The 18624-nt window shown below is 37.6% G+C and overlaps 1 protein-coding gene across 6 annotated transcripts in view; it reads right to left on the reverse strand.

Annotated features, from left to right (window-relative positions):
• ctnnd2a (catenin (cadherin-associated protein), delta 2a) overlaps nucleotides 1–18624 on the reverse strand; it is a 329118-nt gene that overhangs the window by 74523 nt on the left and 235971 nt on the right. For all 6 annotated transcript variants that reach the window (XM_077244713.1, XM_077244712.1, XM_077244717.1 and 3 more), the window contains 2 exons: nucleotides 7213–7345; nucleotides 179–392 (listed from right to left, as the gene is read on the reverse strand). In XM_077244713.1, the coding sequence (XP_077100828.1) occupies nucleotides 179–392; nucleotides 7213–7345 (347 nt within the window). The remainder of the gene's footprint in view (nucleotides 1–178; nucleotides 393–7212; nucleotides 7346–18624) is intronic.

Below are 18624 nucleotides of genomic sequence, written 5' to 3' on the forward strand. Positions count from 1 at the left end.
AATCTTGTATATATATATATATATATATAGAAAGAGAGAGAGTGAGCAAGATTAAGCGATAGAATTGAGGACTTGTCTGACACACGGAAATTCTTTTTCCCGAAACATAGAGGAAATTAAAATTCCTATAATAAAACTTAAAGTGAAGAGTTATGTCAGAGCCGGCAGAAGCTCTTACCTGTGACTAGTTCTCTGACTTCCACATCAGAGGTCTTGCGAAGCAGGCGGACCAGCGCAGGGATCCCACCGCAGTTCTTCAAAGTGATTTTATTATCATCATTGGCCTTGCCGTAAACAAGGTTCCTCAGAGCACCGCAGGCGCTTCTGTGCACTTCAGCCATCCTGTGATCCAACAGGTCCACCAACAACTGAATACCACCCTGCCTCCGTATCTGAAAGAAACAGACAGAGTATTTCCATATTTTAAGACTTAAAAAGTCTGGGTTCAGAATGAGGGTAAAACAATCAAATCTATATAAAGCATCTGGAAAGTAGCAAAAATAAAAGATGAGTTTTCAATTAAGTAACCACAGTAAAAAGAATCTAAAGTTGAAGAAACACTCATATAATAATGAAGAATATGTATAATTCAGACTCAGGGTGCCTTTTTATCCACTTGAGGCGCCAGTGGGCTGAAAGGGGCTTTGAAAATTCATTCTTATTCAAATTTTGAACTTGAACTCCTGATTTGAATGCAACTTAAATCTGAGCAAGAATTATTGGTCAGTGAGAACATAACGGCCCTGGCATCAACTCATGGGAAGTCATTCGAAACGTTGACCTTTCCCTGACATTCAGCAGACTCACATAAAATAAAATTTAAAAAAATCCTAAAATTGAGTGTTAAGTCACACCAAAACAGCTTGGCGTCAACGCATGAGATCATTTGGAGGATAAATGAACAAATAGGAGGAACTGAATCCATAACCAGTGTATTTAAAAAATCAATACTAAAGGGAGCGGGAGAATGAATCACTCTTCAGACAGCTAAACAGACTGAGAGGTGTGAGTAAATCTCTATCAACAGGGCTTTGTTGTTCTACACTAAAGCCAATTAAAGCCAGCCAAGTTCATTAGAGGATCTGAGTCTGCACTACAAAACGCGTTTCTGAAGGCTACGGAAAAACAACAGGGAATGACATCAACTCAATCGCAGCCTTCGCATCTCGTTAAACCGGTGTCATTTTAGAAAATTTTCAGGATAGGTTCTTTCACAAATAAACATGCTGTCATTATTTTCCCACCTTAATGTCATCATTCTAAACTGTATGATTTTCGTTTTTCTGTAGAAACCAAAAGGAAATATTTTGCAGAAAGCCAGAGCCGCTGTTTTCCATCAGAGTTGTTATTGTCAACTTAAAACTAAAATGATTAAGAATAGTCTTCGTCAAATGAAATAAAGTTATAATAAAATAATATAAAATAAGCATTAGATGAAAAACGTAAACCCTTTTTGATATGTTGCACTGGCAACTAAATAAAACATGTTTTACTTAACCATTAAAATTGTTTTCATTAACTGAAATAAAGCTGAAATAAAATACATTTAATTACATAAATATTAGATGAAAAAGTAAACGAAAATTAGAAATGTTGTCTTTTTTAAGTGACAAAGCTGAAAAAAATAAAAAAATAATAATATATATATTAAAGCTAAGAGACATATATATAAATAAAACTTACAAATAGTAAAAATGATAAAAGCACAAAATTACTAAAACTTAAAATATTAAAATGAAAACTTAAAATATAAAAATAAATGATATTGTAGTATATACATAATATATAAATGATTTAAAATAAAAAAACAATACAATTAAGCTGGATGGTAGTTTTTACTGCATGTCAAGCATATAAAAAAACACCATAAAATAACATCATACATTGGAAGGAGATGAGGGTGAATAAATAACTTTTGCATTTTTATATTAATAAAAAAACAGAAAACTTCATTTGGCAGATTGTTTTGCCATAGTGTGATCCCTTTAGACTAACACACACCACGCCAAAAGCGTTTTGAACAATTTGTCATAAAACCAGCAGGGCAAAATTATTAAGAGAGAGTCACACCTGTGTCTATCTGCAGATTTATCAAGTGATTGCACTATGAGTTTTCAATTTCCTGTCCCACAGCCAATTGGCATACACAATCCCCTGCTGCATTAGCTTTAGATGAGTACAGGATCCAGCCCTGGCAGATGTGCTTCTAAATAGCACGTCACTACAGATCATCGCTCTGGCTTCACATCGACACTCACTCCAATGGAGATTACAAGCCCGTCTCTTTGTGTGGCTTTGTCTGAAGGTGAGAAGTGATCTACTAGTCCATTCCAAGAGGTTACTTCTGATCCTGTTTCTTCCTGTTTTGGGGTTGTACTGCATATACAGCATGAATATTCAAACCACACCTAACAGGAAAACAAAGGCACGGCTTATCCAGAGAGGGAGACAGACATGTGCGTCACCAAACAGAAGCCTTCCTTTCATTTCATTTCATGTGGTGAGATTCGCACACAAGAGATGCGGTGAGACGGTACACAAACATTATATAGAGGAAGTACAATTAATTATTGAGATGTTCGGAAGCAACAGATGTTTGGAAGCCACTAAACAACAGAGGATAAATGCAGAGACTAGGGATGTTTCTGGCATGTTCTATCAAGCAGTGCGGGTGAACTAATGGTGGCCGCATTCCCAGATAACAGGGAACGTTCTCAGTACTTTAGTTAACCTTCTGGCAAGGTTCTCTCAAAGCTATGAACAAACAATCTTCCAGTAACGTAAACAGAATATTTGTTCAAAGTAATCGTTAGCACAAATACATCATTTATATATCGTTCATGGAGTTTTTCTTTCCTGAAATGTCTTAGTTGGACATTTATCCAACATTTTTTAAAATGTTTATAGTTGACTCATAGTTAATATATTGTACTCTCTACATTGTTAATATTTATAGGCTATATTCCATTAGTGAGTTCTTCATTCATTTCACTATAATTAACATAATTATTACTTTTTAATTAGCTCATATGTAAAGAGTAAGACATTGATTTTTTATGCTTTGTTAACAACTTATTAACTGTAAATAGTTCTCACTTTAGATTAAGTCATGGAAAATGGAAAAATGTCATGAATTAAGTGCTTTAAACCACATTTTTTAGACATTAATTGCATTAGTATTAAGTATTCCTTAAATAAATAGGTTTTTTTGTTAGCTGTGTTGTTTGAGAAGTGAACTGCTTCGTTGTGCACTCAGAGCAGCTAAGAAATGAATTGAGTGTTAACATCATCCTGAAACAGCGGAGACACTGAGATATTCAATTAGAGGCTTGAGCCGGACGGCCGGAAGTGCTTGCTCTCGACTCCACAGCGCACGTGCAAATGGATATTGACGGATTAGATTTCCCCCCCAAAAGGGCTGATAAAGCTGAACTTTAGCCAGAGGCGGGCTGCAAAGTAGACCGAGCTTTTCTGGAGCCACCTGCTATAAATAGTGGCCAGCTGAGGACGAGAAAGAGCTGCCTTTGCACTTGGCAAGTGGTTCAGCAGGAAGACCATAAACATCAGAGCTCGGTCTGTCTGGCTGAAATGCTGTGCTAATCAGTATTCTCCTCACCTTTGCTGTGGGAGATACGGCTCTGTCATCTGATAGCCTGTTCTCAGTCTGCTTCAGTGTGTGTGTGTGCTATAGTTCCTGTCTGGTTAAAGTTCATCTTTAAAAATGTCAATATGAAACAGCATTCGCAACCCATTTTACCTCCGTAATGTGATGTTTTTTGAGAAAATGATGTTCGGATGACAAATTGAGTTTGGTGAGGACAGAATACTGTAATAAAATACTCTAACAATGTTTCCTGCAATAATATTTAAAACACTGCTACTGAATCTACAGCTCAAAACATACTGAATCCAATTCCTGAACAAATGAATAGTGAATAAAAACCATACAACGGGAACAGCCCAAATGATCATTATGAGCCAGTTCTTAGATTATCAAAACCATACAGCGTGACCAGTCCAACTGATTTCTTAATGAACAATTCGAATGAGTCTGTTCTGTTTTAGTGAATCAAAAGCTATTCTTATTCTTAAACTACTTCTTATGTACATCACTATCAACACTGATTTAATCTTTCAAGCCTCATAGTTAGCCTATGCTATACCTCATATATATATATATTCATACACGTTCACACAAAAATTAATTTTGCCATCATTTACTCTGTGGAAGAACTTTAAGCACTTTAAGTTCAATATAACATAGTAAGCATATGCATTTGAGTCACTAAAAAGGACCATCTCATAAGAGTCATTTGTTGGAATTGATTGGACTGGAAGTGCTCTATAGTATTATACACTAAATCTTTGTAATCTGACTAGTATATTTACACTTTATTTTATAGTATAGTATTAGTAACACTTTACTTTGATGGTCCCCTTTAGACATTCTGTTGACTATAAGTAACATTGCATCAGTCAACTAACTCTTTAGAGTATTAGTAGTAGAGTATAAACACTTTTTTTAAATGCTCCCCCAACATACATACTGACTGTAATTGATTTTGCAAGTATGTCAACTTATTCTACTAATCCTAACACAAACAGTCTACTAATACTCAATACTAATACTAATGTTAGTAATTTGGGCTTTTTAATTAAAGGTAATTGACATGCATGTGCAATGGTACTTATAGTCAACAGAATGTCTAAAGGGGACCAACAAAATAAAGTGTAACCGTAAATTATGCAAGACCTTAGACAGCCTTTAAAAACGTAGGAAGAGGGGGAAAAAGCCATTAACAGGTCTGAAAACCTTGTGCTGACTGGTGTCATTTTTCACTATCCGCTCCATAATGTGAAAGCGTTTATGTATGTACATGTTGAAAAAGAATGAAAAAGAATGGCAGGGGTGAAATAAGTTGTTCAGGGCTTCGGCACCATCTGCTATTGTACTGTCCAATATAGTTAACTGTGCTACTTTACCAAGCACGCACGCACGCACACACACACACACGCACACACCCACTTTGTTGCTACTGGTCCGGTAACACCACAAATACATTCCTCTACTGAGATATTATGTAGATACCATCAATGATATCTTAATCTATAATTCATCTATAATCATCCTTTCTGCTGTCCTTGTGATGTCAATTCAGATGCACAGCCTATTTATGCAGAAGTGAATCTGGATGCCCAGTCCCACTCCAGACTGAATTAGAAAAATATATTACTGGGTTTGGACCTTTACTGAAGCAGATATCAGGGTCAAAGTCTTAAAAACGAAACTGCACCTAACTGAAAATGAGACTGTAATCCCATTGTAGAAAACCTCTGTATATGAAGAGTTTACAAATGTAAAATGTACTGCACCAACGCATGCTTGTTGCATAATACTATGTGTTACATAATGGATGCGTTAAGTCCATGAGCGATAAATGTTTGACCTTTTTAGAGACCTCTGATAGGATGACTGTGGGATGAAACAGATCAGTGGTTCATTACCCAAAAGTGGGCTGCAGTGGTTTTGATTGGGTCATGAACTGGAGGGAAGAAATAAACGCTGAATATATAATGAAATACAAAACAAATAGATTTATACACATTTAAAAGCAATGAGAAACATCTTAGTTCAGTCAATGGATGTGCATCTAATCAAATTCTACAACATTTTTATGTAAATTCATTACTAAATTAGGCAGATGGCAACATGGACAGGTTGTGTCTTCAACCAGGATGTTATTTAATATAATTTCATTTAATCATCATTTAAATGATAAAATGAAATCAAAGAAATATATTACTGTGGCAATAATACTACTGTACTGTTTCATGACATTTTCATTTCAAACATTAAAATATACAGCTTTTATTTGGTTGGACAATGCATGTAGATCTTAAAGCTTCTCTTTTGTTGCAAAAGATTGAGAAATCATTGTAATTACACATTTGGGAAGATAATTGGTAAATGATGCATTTTAAAACACACATTATAATCAGTTGTTACCAGAAAACCAGTTGAGGACAACCAGTGGAAATTATATGCCAATCTTCTAGTTTATTTCCAAGAAAAAAATAGCACACCACAGAGCAGCTGAATATTATAGGACCAAATCTAATCAATCAAGCTATGATTGAACATTTCTCCAAATACTTTATGAGAACAACATGAAACAAGTTTATTTTGGTGAATGGTGAAATTGATGAACGGGCAGATCAAAGAAAGCAGAGGGATTCATTCAGTGTCTTTTCTTAATAAATAAGACATTTTTCAGATGAAGGAAAAATTCTGGTTTGAAGTGGAGCTCATCGCTAGATAAACTAATTTGGGTCTCACTGTTTTTTTTTTCATTAAATATCATTTAAAAGTTTGTCGGCTAGCTCGTCTCTCCCTCTGTTGCTGTTTTGTTGCCGCAGATTTATCCTCCAAATTTAATTTCTCGTCCTCCAAGCCTCTCTTAAGATACAATTATAGAGCCGCTGTGTAGAAAATGGCTGTCAATACGCAGCTCTCCGTGTATTGTTTGGCTGTGCTATTAGTGCTTAATTACTGGTGCAATCCAAGGCATTCTTTTTGATGAATGGACTGCATTTATATAGCGCTTTCACAGACCCAATGGCCACCAAAGCGCTTTACATATTGCCTCTCATTCACCCATTCATACACCGACGGCGGTGTCAGCCATGCAGGGCGCCATCCAGCTCGTTGGGAGCACCTGGGGTTAGGAGTCTTGCTCATGGACACCTCGACACTTGGTCAGTGGAACCGGGGATCGAACCACCAACCTTTCGGTTTGTAGACAACCTACATGAACCACTAAGCCACTGCCGCCCCATTCACCATTCTTTATAATTCGGAAAACTTACTGCTGGGTCTACTGCTCTACCATTAGAGACCTGCCATCAAATTTCAATAAAGGGGTGAATTATTTGTCAATGGTATGTACAAGAATTAATTTCACAAAACACCACCTGTCAATAAAAATCTTTAAGAGTTTTCCCAAGATAATGAACATTGTTAATATCCACTAAATTTGTGCCAGAATATATGGAAAAGTCCAAAATTCAGACCCCACTGCAGATGGAAGACACTTTCAACCCTTTTACACAAAATATTTTGCTCTGCATCACCTAAAATGCTGTCTTGGTAAGTAGATACATGTACAGTACAGATCATTAGAGCTTAGACCAATGATATAAAGTTATATTTACCTCAGCTTTAATCTTGTTGTCTCCAAAACATAGGTGTTGCAAATATGCCGCTGCATTGGATTGAACTGAGGGAAACTGGTGCTGCAACATCTGAATGACTTCAGGTAACTCGGGGTCTCGCCAACCGAACTCCCTACGGAAAAAAAGAGAGTAGGAAAGTGAGTTACACACTTCTGTAGCTGGTGAAATAGGACTTATACGTTGTCGGCTGCCAGACTTGCACCATTACCGTGAGCATCTATTACGCACAGAGGTTAAAGTGAAATAAATGTCTTTCCAGAAACTGTTACAAGGAAAATGTTTTCCATTTTTGTGTTATTGCTTTGAAACAGTGGGCTCTGAGAGGTAGTAGGAGTTTACAATTGTGAATGCCTGTGTGTGTTTCTTAGAGTGTTTCTCTGGGCGAGAACTACTAGATTTGATCATTTCCACTGACGTTGAGGAAGTTTGACAGAAAGATTGGTTGTACTCTTGAGGGTTTTTTGATGAACTTCAGAACCATGCTGCAGTAATTCTTCTCTTACGCCATAGCAGCCAATATCATAAAGCACCAATACAATTTTTAATTCTTTGTTGAAGTTCAGTGAAACATTTTTTTTGACTCAATGTTAATGGTTTCAAAGATTTAATGAGTAGTTGAAATATGTCTCCTGAAATTCCTAACTTGAAATAAGTTTAATGTGAGACCAAATATTCACTCTAGGGTTCAAATCTGGACTCTGACCAGGCCAAAACATAAGCCTGATGGACTTATTCTCAAACCACTTCTTGGTTGTCTTTCCAATTTGGGCAGGAGCATTGTCTTGTTGAATAATAACATCTTTAGATAGCAACTTTTTATTTGTGGAAAGCAAGTCATTTAGCTAAATTCTCCTGTACTCCAAAGCATTACATTACTCTTCACAGTGAAGTAGCTCACCAATACCAGCATTAAAAAGGCTCCCCACACAATGACACTCTTCCTCCATGCTGCACTGTGGTAGAGATGCATTTATTATTATATTTCACCTTACAACTAGTGTTTCACTGTGATTCATCACTCCACACACAATTTCCAATATTCTGCCAAAAACTTTATTCTGAGTTTGATGTTTTTCTGAGACAGCAATGGCTTTTTAAGTAGTGCATTTGCTTAAATTTAGCAAATTTCCTGACCGAAAATGTGTGGTTAAGATATAACAGTGTTCAGTGTTTAGCCATTTTGGGCTGGGCCCATTTCTTTGGCCCGGGAGTGAACATAAAAAAATATACATGTAAAGTATACAAAAGGTAGTGACTATATGCACAAGGTGCAAATAGCGATAGATGCTATTTACTCTAAGTATAAATAGCAGCATTGTCTTAGCGATATGTTATTTACATTAATTAAAAATAGCGATAGATTCTATTTACACTATGTTAAAATAGCAGTATTTTCTTTGCAATAAGTGTAGTAGTTAGATGCCATTTATACTTATAAATAGTGGCAAATACTATTTGCACCTCAGTGTTGCACATTAAACAGTATGCAATAATAACAGAGTGTAAATAATTATATTTATTAAAATTATAAAAATGAATGCCAACTTGGGACAATAAAGCCCTCTATACACCTAACCCCTAACCGATACTTTTCAGATATTTTCTTAATATATATTGAAAATAAATGCTTATCCGATCTGATATGTGATGGGAAAAGTGAGTAGAGTGAGTTCAGCAAAAGGAGGATTCGAACTCGGGTCGATTTGCGTCAAAACTTTCTGCCACACGCCTAACGCCCTACACTATTACTACTGTTGATAATGCAGCATCTTCCGTCATTTTGTCTGATCCAACCAGGCGTCAGTGGGCGGAGTTAGTGTAAATAACCTCTGCCATCAAGGCGGGCTATTTGCACTTAGTGTAAATAGACACTCCGTATACAAAATACCTGACTTAGGATAAAAATACTGACTTGGTTGGACAAATTAGCAACCACCAAACACAGCCACATAGCAATGGCCTGGCAACCACAGACAAGGCCCTAGCATTGTGAGGTTAAGTTTTACACAGCCAAGAAGAAGTAATAACATTTTCCTCAAAAGGTGTAAAAGTCTGCCACTAGTACCTAGGTAACAGAAACAAAAGCAGACCTGCCATGGCCAATTCTTTGTTTTTGCGAAGAATTACAGCTAAATATTTTCCATCACAGAGCATGGCAGCCTTTGATAAATAATGGCCTTAAACAAATGCCTTTTATCTGAGTGAGATTGGATTTGAAAGAGATAAGAAGAGGCGCAGGAGGGATTCGGAGGGTTGCTGGTGTCTGAAGCCCTTAACCTAAGGGCCAGCAGTGGTTGAAGGCAAATGGTCTGGCCCTGCAAACAGTGATAAGCATCAGCCTGCCGTCAGTTAGGGGCCCGTTCCTCCTGAGGATCAGTCTTCCCACTCGCCAGCCCTTAATCAAAATGAAAACGATCAGCTGATAAGATAAGCATTGTGCTTTTTGATTAATTAAAACTTAGCAGGGACTCTCGGTTCAAATGAAACGCCAGTCATGTGCGTATAAAGTGGGGGAGGCTTCATAGGCGCTGTGCTAAACGCTGTTAAATGGGGCCAGTTGACAGTGACACCATCAGAACAGTTTATTTTTCTTTTCCCCCATCGACGTGCAGGAACTTCACAGGCAGCATGACAGAACTGGGGCAGAAGAAAGAAGTTTTATATGCGTGTATGGGCATTTCAGTGCGTTTAACAGAGAGGAAAGATCAGAAGTAGTGCAACGCAATCCAATGCATGAACATAGAAGCACGATCATGTGCAGACAACACACACACACGCATGCAGAACAGTCACCATGGCTATATGTTCCAGAATTTCATATGCGTCATAAATCAGTTTACATCACAATCATCCATACAGATTGAGCGTTTACATGCATACCAAAAGACTTTCAAAAATCAGTTCATTATAAAAAAAAACAAAGGGTTACATAATAAGAATACTGCAATAAATCTGTGTATATGAGATTGTGAAATTACATTTTCATTCATCGAATAAGCTGACACAATTTACAAGCAAAGCAAAACCAAAACAAAAGTAACTGTAAACCATTTATAACCTGTGAGTTAATTACAAAAATAATTGATACTTTCAATAATTCAAAGGCGTCGAAATTCAAGAATCAGTTTCATCTCAAAGAACAGAGACATGAACCTGCAACACAGATTATATTTTTTATTAATACCTGTCGAGAATTGCATACTCTCATAAAACCGACCAACATTTAAATCTCTTAATTGAAAAAAAAAACTCAGCAATATTTAAAAAAAATGTATTGCCTTTGTACGCTCGGACATGTGACAGATTTACTCTGGCACTGATATATGTGCAGGACAGCATTATAAATACAATACAGCTAGTTCAATCATATCATCGTTATATATCGACATATAACCCAGCCCTAACATTTTCTCTATGTACAGACATGATGAATTGCAAATATGTATGAATTGCAGTGTGTATTGTGAAACGTGCTATATGTGTATCAATATGTTTGACTCTAGATAACATGAACTAACACTGAAAAATTCTTCTAAAGCATTTATTAATATTAGTCAATGATAATTTCAACATTTACTAATACATTATTAAAATCCAAAGTTGTATTTGTTAGCGCACTGGGAACAAACATGAACAAACAGTTCGATTTTACTAGCATTAACAGATTAATAAATGCTTTAAAAATATTTAGCCTATTGTTAGTTCATGTAAGCTAATACATAACTAATGGTAACAAATGTGACCTTTTTCCTTGGGTGCACATATGTGCATCATTTGTATGTTTTGTATATAACAATAAAAATAACAACTAAATTAAATTTAAAAATTAAATTTAAAAACAAAATTACTGCTCATCACTTTATACTTACAATAAATAACTTCTAACGGACAGTAAATAGAGTGGTGTTGTGCAACAGTTTCTCAAGTTTTTTTATTGCAATTATTTTTTAATTATTGTAATAATTTGATTGCTATATTAATCTGGATTAAGCATAATTGTGTAAGAGCATGCACATAAACACACCCAATCAGACTGCAACACATGCAATATTCCAGATATTGAGTGAAACACAAATTCATCAGCTCACAGACACCCATGCACAAATAAATGGGCGTCAAAGAGTGAGAGAAAACACGAGAAGCCTAATGAGCAAAGCTGTGTAAACATCTATCTTCTCTTTCTGTGTTCAAACAATCTGTATCGCTACAACGCAGTTCCAGCTCACAGCTGTTGGACTTCAGGATAGCACAATGCCTCCTCCACCCAGCAAATCCGGAAAATGATGGGTCCACCCAAGACGACTGCTGGCAAGGCAATAGGCAGTGGCTAATGCGAGCGGACAGGTGTTGTCATGGCCTCCGTCCAACGGCCTGCAGCCTTCCCTTGTCTGTGGATTATTTTTAGCAGATGTTAATAATGGACTCTCAGACATAATCACCATGGCCGTGTAAGTGAGAGGTGCTGTAAAGTGAAACTGTCCCTGTGATTCCTTTAATGGCCATTAAGTAAAATAACAGGCACCCGGCAACATCATCATGTATTTAAAGCCATTAATACAAGTACTTAAAGCTGCCATAGTGAATAAAGCCAATTTTAATCCCACGCCAGTTTGCGGTCAGTCTCGGAGTTCATTGACAAAGCTGATTTATCCCACTTCAATCAATACGCCCGACTGATTGTCTTACAACCTCAGCCCCAAAAGGCAAAGGAGCAGTAAATAACTGGCACAGAGACATTAAATGAAAAAATAATGCTGCGGGAATTCAAAGGTTTTCATTGGTAATACGGAAGAATTTAGAGGAAGAGGTACAGCGTACACATACATGTGTTTACAGTGTCAGAAAGAGACACAGGGTAGTGAGGAGATTTCCACCTACACTACACAAGTCATGCACTGCTCTACTCTACTCTAATTTCACCCTCACAGACCATGACATTCACAATTTCACTTTTCTAATCCACTGTGTCCAACAGATTTATATGAATCTCTTCAATACATTTGTGTCCATGTGCAAAAGAATGTGTGAGTACTGCATACATTTTTGAGCGTGATCCAAAAGGTAACAATAGCTGGGTTTCCATCCATATCATTTTAGCCATATTTTGGGATAGCACATAAAAATGCTCGTTGGAAACTCCAAGATGTGAATAAAAATTCCAAAATGTGCATAAAACAATGCTCACTTGAGGTGGATACACTGTTTATACAGTAGGAATATATGCGCATAATCTATGATGGAAACATTTGCAGAACAAAATTTTAGATACACCACTGTTTAAATGTTTGGAGTCTGTAAGATTTGTAATTTTTTTGAAAGAAGACCAAGTCTACATTAATTTTCATTTATAATACTGTACAAAAATAGTAAAACTGTGAAATATTATTACAGATAAAATACCTGTTTAAAATGCAATTTTACTGATATATCCCAACAGCTGCTAAATTCTAAAGTACAAACGTTTTAGCCGTCTAGATCTATATATAATATAGACCACCATCAATTCATCTTAAACTCAAGTCAATCCAACAATGCAGAAACACATTACATTTTTGAACATGCAAATTTTAATTAGAATACAGAAGTGAATTAGCTAAAGTGGATGAGTTGTATAGCAGCAGAAAACCATACTTAATAATCAGGCATCATTGCTGAGACACGCTTTAGTCTCCTTCAATGAGTTTTTAATAAGGTAAGAGTCCTTACAAGTCCAGCTACATTCCACAGAAGGCCTGATTTATTGATAAGCTTGAGGAAGCCAAAGAAACAAAATGGTGATCTATTGATGCCCTCTGAAATAGGAAAAAATCTCCTGGGTAATGATCAAATTTATTCTCAAGAGCGAGGGGTGGAATTTGATTTTAAATGAGGCAATTAACAGGGCAGAGTTCCTTAGAGAGCCACCAGACTCCATCACAGTGGCACCACAGAAAGGATGGTACAGGAACGAGAGATACTGTCATGCTGGTTAATGGTGCTGGAAAAAAAAAGGTTGCTAATACATGGATGTGACATATTTGCAGCTCTCAGAGAAAGACAGAAGGCTGTGAGGGCTATAAGGGATGCTCCCATATTTCGGCTACCGGAAATTTCTGGCCGATGCAGCTATTTTCGGTTTCGGGCCGAAATGGTTTTGAAGGGCCAAAATCAGTAACCGAAATAATTTCATTAATTCAGCACTTCTCCGATGGCATGTTTGGACTGTGTTGAGCGTCTATTTCATGTGCACAACATGGATAAGCTACAACAGTTAAACATGTCAGTTGTGTGGACAGCTCTGGATTGACAATATTAATTTCTCAATTTAATCGGTAATGTTATGGTTTCCTAAAATCAAAAATCTTATTGTCTGTGCTTTTTTCTGTTGATACATGAACAAAACTTTGTGCTTTGTTACTTTTTACACTAGGCAAAGTCTCAACCTTAAAATTTTATTGTGAAATTCAAACAATAAACGTTGTTTTGGCGCTCTTTAATACGGCGAGCCAGATCACTGTAGCCGCCTCAATTCAAGCGCACATCTCACCTCATAAACATGGGTGAACATCAGAAGGTATGTTGAAAAATGCTTTATAACTTACCGAAATGGAACACAAATGAAGATCTTTTTGATGAAATCTGGAGTTTTCTGTCCCTCCAGAGACAGCTAAACAACTGACACTTTGACGCTTCAAAAAGTTCATAAAGAGATCATATAACTAATCCATATGTTTTGAGCGGTTTAGTCTAACATTTGAGTGACATGATCGCTTTATATGATGAACAGAATGAATTTAGGCTTTTATTTACATATAGACAGTCATCAACTCACACATCAATTGTGGTAAACGGAAGCTCAAGCATGTTCGCTTGATGTGCGAGAACCAATGAGGTTCATTCTCGTGTGTTACGCAGCACGTTTGCAACGTGAATAAAAGCCTAAATTCAATCTGTTCATCATATAAAGCAATCGAGTCTCTTTGGAAAATGTGGACTTATCCGCTCAATTCATATGGTTTAATTTTACGATCTCTTTATGGACTTTTTGAAGCGTCAAAGTGTCAGTTGCGTAGATACGAATGGAGGGACAGAAAGCTTTCAGATTTCATCAAAAAGATCTTCATTTGTATTCTGACAATGAAGGAAAGGCTAATGGGTTTAGAACTACATGAGGGTGAGTAATTAATGACAGAATTAAAATTTTTGGGTGAACTATCCCTTTAAAGTTACATTCACCTCAATAAAGCTATTCAGTGTCAATAAAATGTCCATATTCTTCAGCATAATCACCATTTAATTACTCTACAGTTTACTTCACTATAATAATTATACTGACCTCACCAGCTACTTCAAAATGAATAAACAAACCTTTAAAAAAATCCACTCCCATATTAATCAGCATTTCTGCTTCTTGGTGGCAAAACTGTGTCAAGTTCATAAAGCTATGATCTTGATTTAACCTAGAAGGCCCCAACAATCTTCCTATTCTAATCAGCAATATAGTGACACAATTAAAGAGTCAAACTTCTAGTCAGTAATTTAATTAAGCCGGGTGCTATGCCACGTTGCATACTAAGAGCTGTTACCCAGGTGACATGACTTTAATAAATCCCTGCCTGGATGACTGCTGATAGAAGCTGAAGTTGTAGTCTCTAAAGACCTGTGTGTCTTTGCTCACTCGACTGTAACTGGTAACAAATACGTTGACAGAACAGGTCTGAACTCCTCTTCACATCATCAAACCTGAAATAATTAGGCTACGCAAAGGCGAGCAGAACGAAGGCCCGTCAAGAAGTCGTTATCCTTTGTCACACAATTATTACTAATGTGACATCACATCAAAAGGAGATGACACACCGCTCAAAGAGTCCTTGGTTTGCTTTAAAAGGCAAGATAATTGAAGCAAAGGTGCATGTTCGTCATTTCAGAACCGCCGATGCTCAACACTAGGCCTCCTACCGCGAGATTCTCACAGAATTACAATGCCTATGATTCACAAACATCAACTCAACCTTCCTTGAATGTTTACTCACTGAATATTCAGGGGTATTTTATCATTTTTTTCAAATCAACATGTGTTATTTTCAGTGTTGGGGTAACTCATTACAAATAACTTGAGTTACTTAAACAGATTACTTTTTCAAGTAACTAGTAAAGTAACGCACTACTTTTAAAATTTACAACAAAATATCTGTTACCTTTTCAAATAAGTAACGCAAGTACGTTTTCCAATTTATTCTCTGACAGCTCTCTTGTCCCCATGTTGAGAGAAATCGAAGTGCAGAGGGGTTGTGTGTAAACATTATGGTAATTTTAGTTCTAGACTAAATGTGAGCGTGCATTTACTCATCTCCCTTGCACAAATAAAAGATTCAATATTCCTCCAAATGAATAAATTCAGTGAAATGCAGAACCTCCAATAACTAGTTATGTTAAATAAAAACATAATTTAATCACACTTTATTGACCAATGTACTTGCTTCTGACCTTCGATGATTCAGTTAAACCATAAGCAAAAATGACTATAGATTTTTTAAGTAGTAAGTGTTAAAAATTTTCATACAAGTTAATTTGATTCTTTAGGGTGTAAATGAAACGCTTGTAATATACTTTAATTAAAAATTTTCGTTAGTATTGTAAGAAAACACTAATTTTAACTGGTCAAAAACAGCTCTGTTTTCAGCACGCCATTTCAGTGCATATGCCTTTAAATGATAATGAGCTTCGCTCACTCCGCCTCTCTGTTCTGCGGGTGTTCATAACAGCGTTATGACCACACCGCACGTGGACTGTTTCCTTGACAACAGTTGAGGGTATAGGAAAAAATGGCAGCGGGAGTCTCTGAGGAGGACACATCTGTGCAACCGTAACAGTTTGAACCGGAGTCGGAACAAGATGACGGCCCGAAGAAGTTCGACAATTGAGGCTCGAACATGACGTTTCTGAATGGTTGGTTATTATATTGTCACTGTGATCTATCTTTGTGTACTGGCAGGGTAGAGTAACTTAGTGAGATGTACGAACGCTATGTGTTTACTGATGTAAGTTATACGTACTCAGTTTATAATAACACAATAACCATAACGCGTTGTTCATTATAAACGTGGGATTATGAATTATATTGAGAACGTCGTACATAGAAAACATGCCGTATGTACCCTGAGTGTAAACCTTAGCCGCATTCATCGTGAAGCGATTTGCAAAGATTAATAAAGGTTAATAAAATTTTACACTTAATTTTTATGGAGGTTCAGCAGGGAGACATGAATAGTTGGTAACGATTCTTTTTTCAGGAGCAGCTTCTTATCAAAATCAGCTTTATAAGTTACTTTCTTCGTTAATAAAGCAGTCTGGTGAGAAAAGATTTGCGAATCGCGCAAACATGAAAGCATTGACGTTGCTCGTGGGGAATAACGTTATTCCCTTCGAAAACAAAACTCAGCCTCTGTCTCTTCAGCGGTTCGGATTTAGGAACATCAAAATTACTGCTGTGTTCGTTATTACACCCAAGAACCAGGGTGGGAAATTAACTTTTTTGCCCACCAGCCACAGTGGCTGCTGGATGCCCAATTTTACCAGCCACTTGTATTATCTACCAGCCACTTTTTCTGGAATTCAAATTTATGAATGAGAATTGTGACTTTGATAACATTGTTTCCCTTTCAAGGGAACTCGAGCTGCGTTTGAGACGCGGTGGGAACGCTCTGCGTGATTACGTCGTGAAGCACGTGTAAAATCAGTCCAATGGAAGCCCGCTACGACATAGGTGACGTCATAGACCAGGAAACTATAAAGCAACCCTGAAATCAGACCGCGATAGCTTCTGCACCTTCAGCAAGCGCTCTCTGTATATCTGTCCTTGTCTATTTATTGTTGTCTGTCAAGCCCAATATATCTATCATTATTATGGCGAGCAAGCAAGATTATAGACGGTGTGTTGTTCCCTGCCCTCGTTATATACGGGTGGGGACAGGTGTCGAGATCGTGGAATAAACCGGTTTCTATTTTATGTGTTTAATACCCAAACGTCTAACTAGAGTAATGTTATGGGTATTAAGTATCATGGTATGACAGTGCCTTGGATTATAGAGACGCTTGCGAGCTTTCTCTCTCCCGAGTCGGCGCCATAATTTTTAACCCCGACGTTACCCACCAGCCATCTTTAATAATAAAAAATTTTTATTAGGCAGTACTGGTGGGTAAAGTATTTAAGGACATAGATGAATGTGAGGATGTCAGCATTGACTCTATTCGAGAATATATATATATATATATATATATATATATATATATATATATGTGTTTATATGTATACGTTTTTCTGATATAAAAATAAAGAAAAAGAAAGATAAAAATGTCTGTTCTTCTGGACGCTCCGCTTTCAAGAAAACTAAACCTTTCAGCGGCGTTCCAGAGGTTTCTTCCTCACCAATCTATGTTCCTGAAACTGGCATAGAGTACAAAGAAGAAGACCTGATGCCGAGGCTATCAGGCTTCTAAGGGTGGTCCCCTCCGGGGTAGGGACAGTTTTGAGAAATCGTTTCTCCTCTGCGCCCTCTGGGGTGCGACTCTCTGAGGAGGGTCGCAGCGCTGCCAGTTCGGTTGTTCCCTGCCGGTTCGCCGTTCAGGGCACTAAGGTGTCAGCGTCCCCATACGATCCTCCGTGGAGGGTCGTAGAGCAGTCAGTTCGGTCTCCCTGCCGGTTCACCGTTTCAGGGTGCCTGCTTTTTCCTAGGATCCTCCGAGGAGGGTCGTAGGAACTAAGCTAGTTAGAGGTAGGCAAGATCTGAGGACTGTCGTCATCTCTAATAAAGCTTAGACAAGAAGTCCTGTCGAATAAAAAAAAAAAAAAAAAAAAAGAGGGACGGTTTTGAGAAATCGTTTCTCCTAACGGCGCCCTCTGGGGTGCGACTCTCTGAGGAGGGTCGTAGAGCAGTCAGTTCGGTCTCCCTGCCGGTTCGCCGTTTCAGGGTGCCTGCTTTTTCCTAGGATCCTCCGAGGAGGGTCGTAGGAACTAAGCTAGTTAGAGGTAGGCAAGATCTGAGGACTGTCGTCATCTCTAATAAAGCTTAGACAAGAAGTCCTGTCGAATAAAAAAAAAAAAAAAAAAAAGAGGGACGGTTTTGAGAAATCGTTTCTACTAACGGCGCCCTCTGGGGTGCGACTCTCTGAGGAGGGTCGCAGCGCTGCCAGTTCGGTTGTTCCCTGCCGGTTCGCCGTTTCAGGGCGCAGAGGTGTCAGCGTCCCCGTGCAATCCTCTGAGGAGGGTTGTAGAATGGTCAGTTCGGTTGTTCCCTGCCGGTTCGCCGCTTCAGGGCACCGAAATGGTTGTTCAATCAAATCCCGAGAGACTGGTTCCCTTATCGGAATTTCTGGCAGCGTGGAAACTTCTGCCAAATATTTCTCTATGGG

Source organism: Siphateles boraxobius, unplaced genomic scaffold (genome assembly GCF_051911475.1).
Source record: "Siphateles boraxobius isolate OS27281-9 unplaced genomic scaffold, OSU_SipBor_1 26, whole genome shotgun sequence".
Classification (NCBI taxonomy): Eukaryota; Metazoa; Chordata; class Actinopteri; order Cypriniformes; family Leuciscidae; genus Siphateles; species Siphateles boraxobius.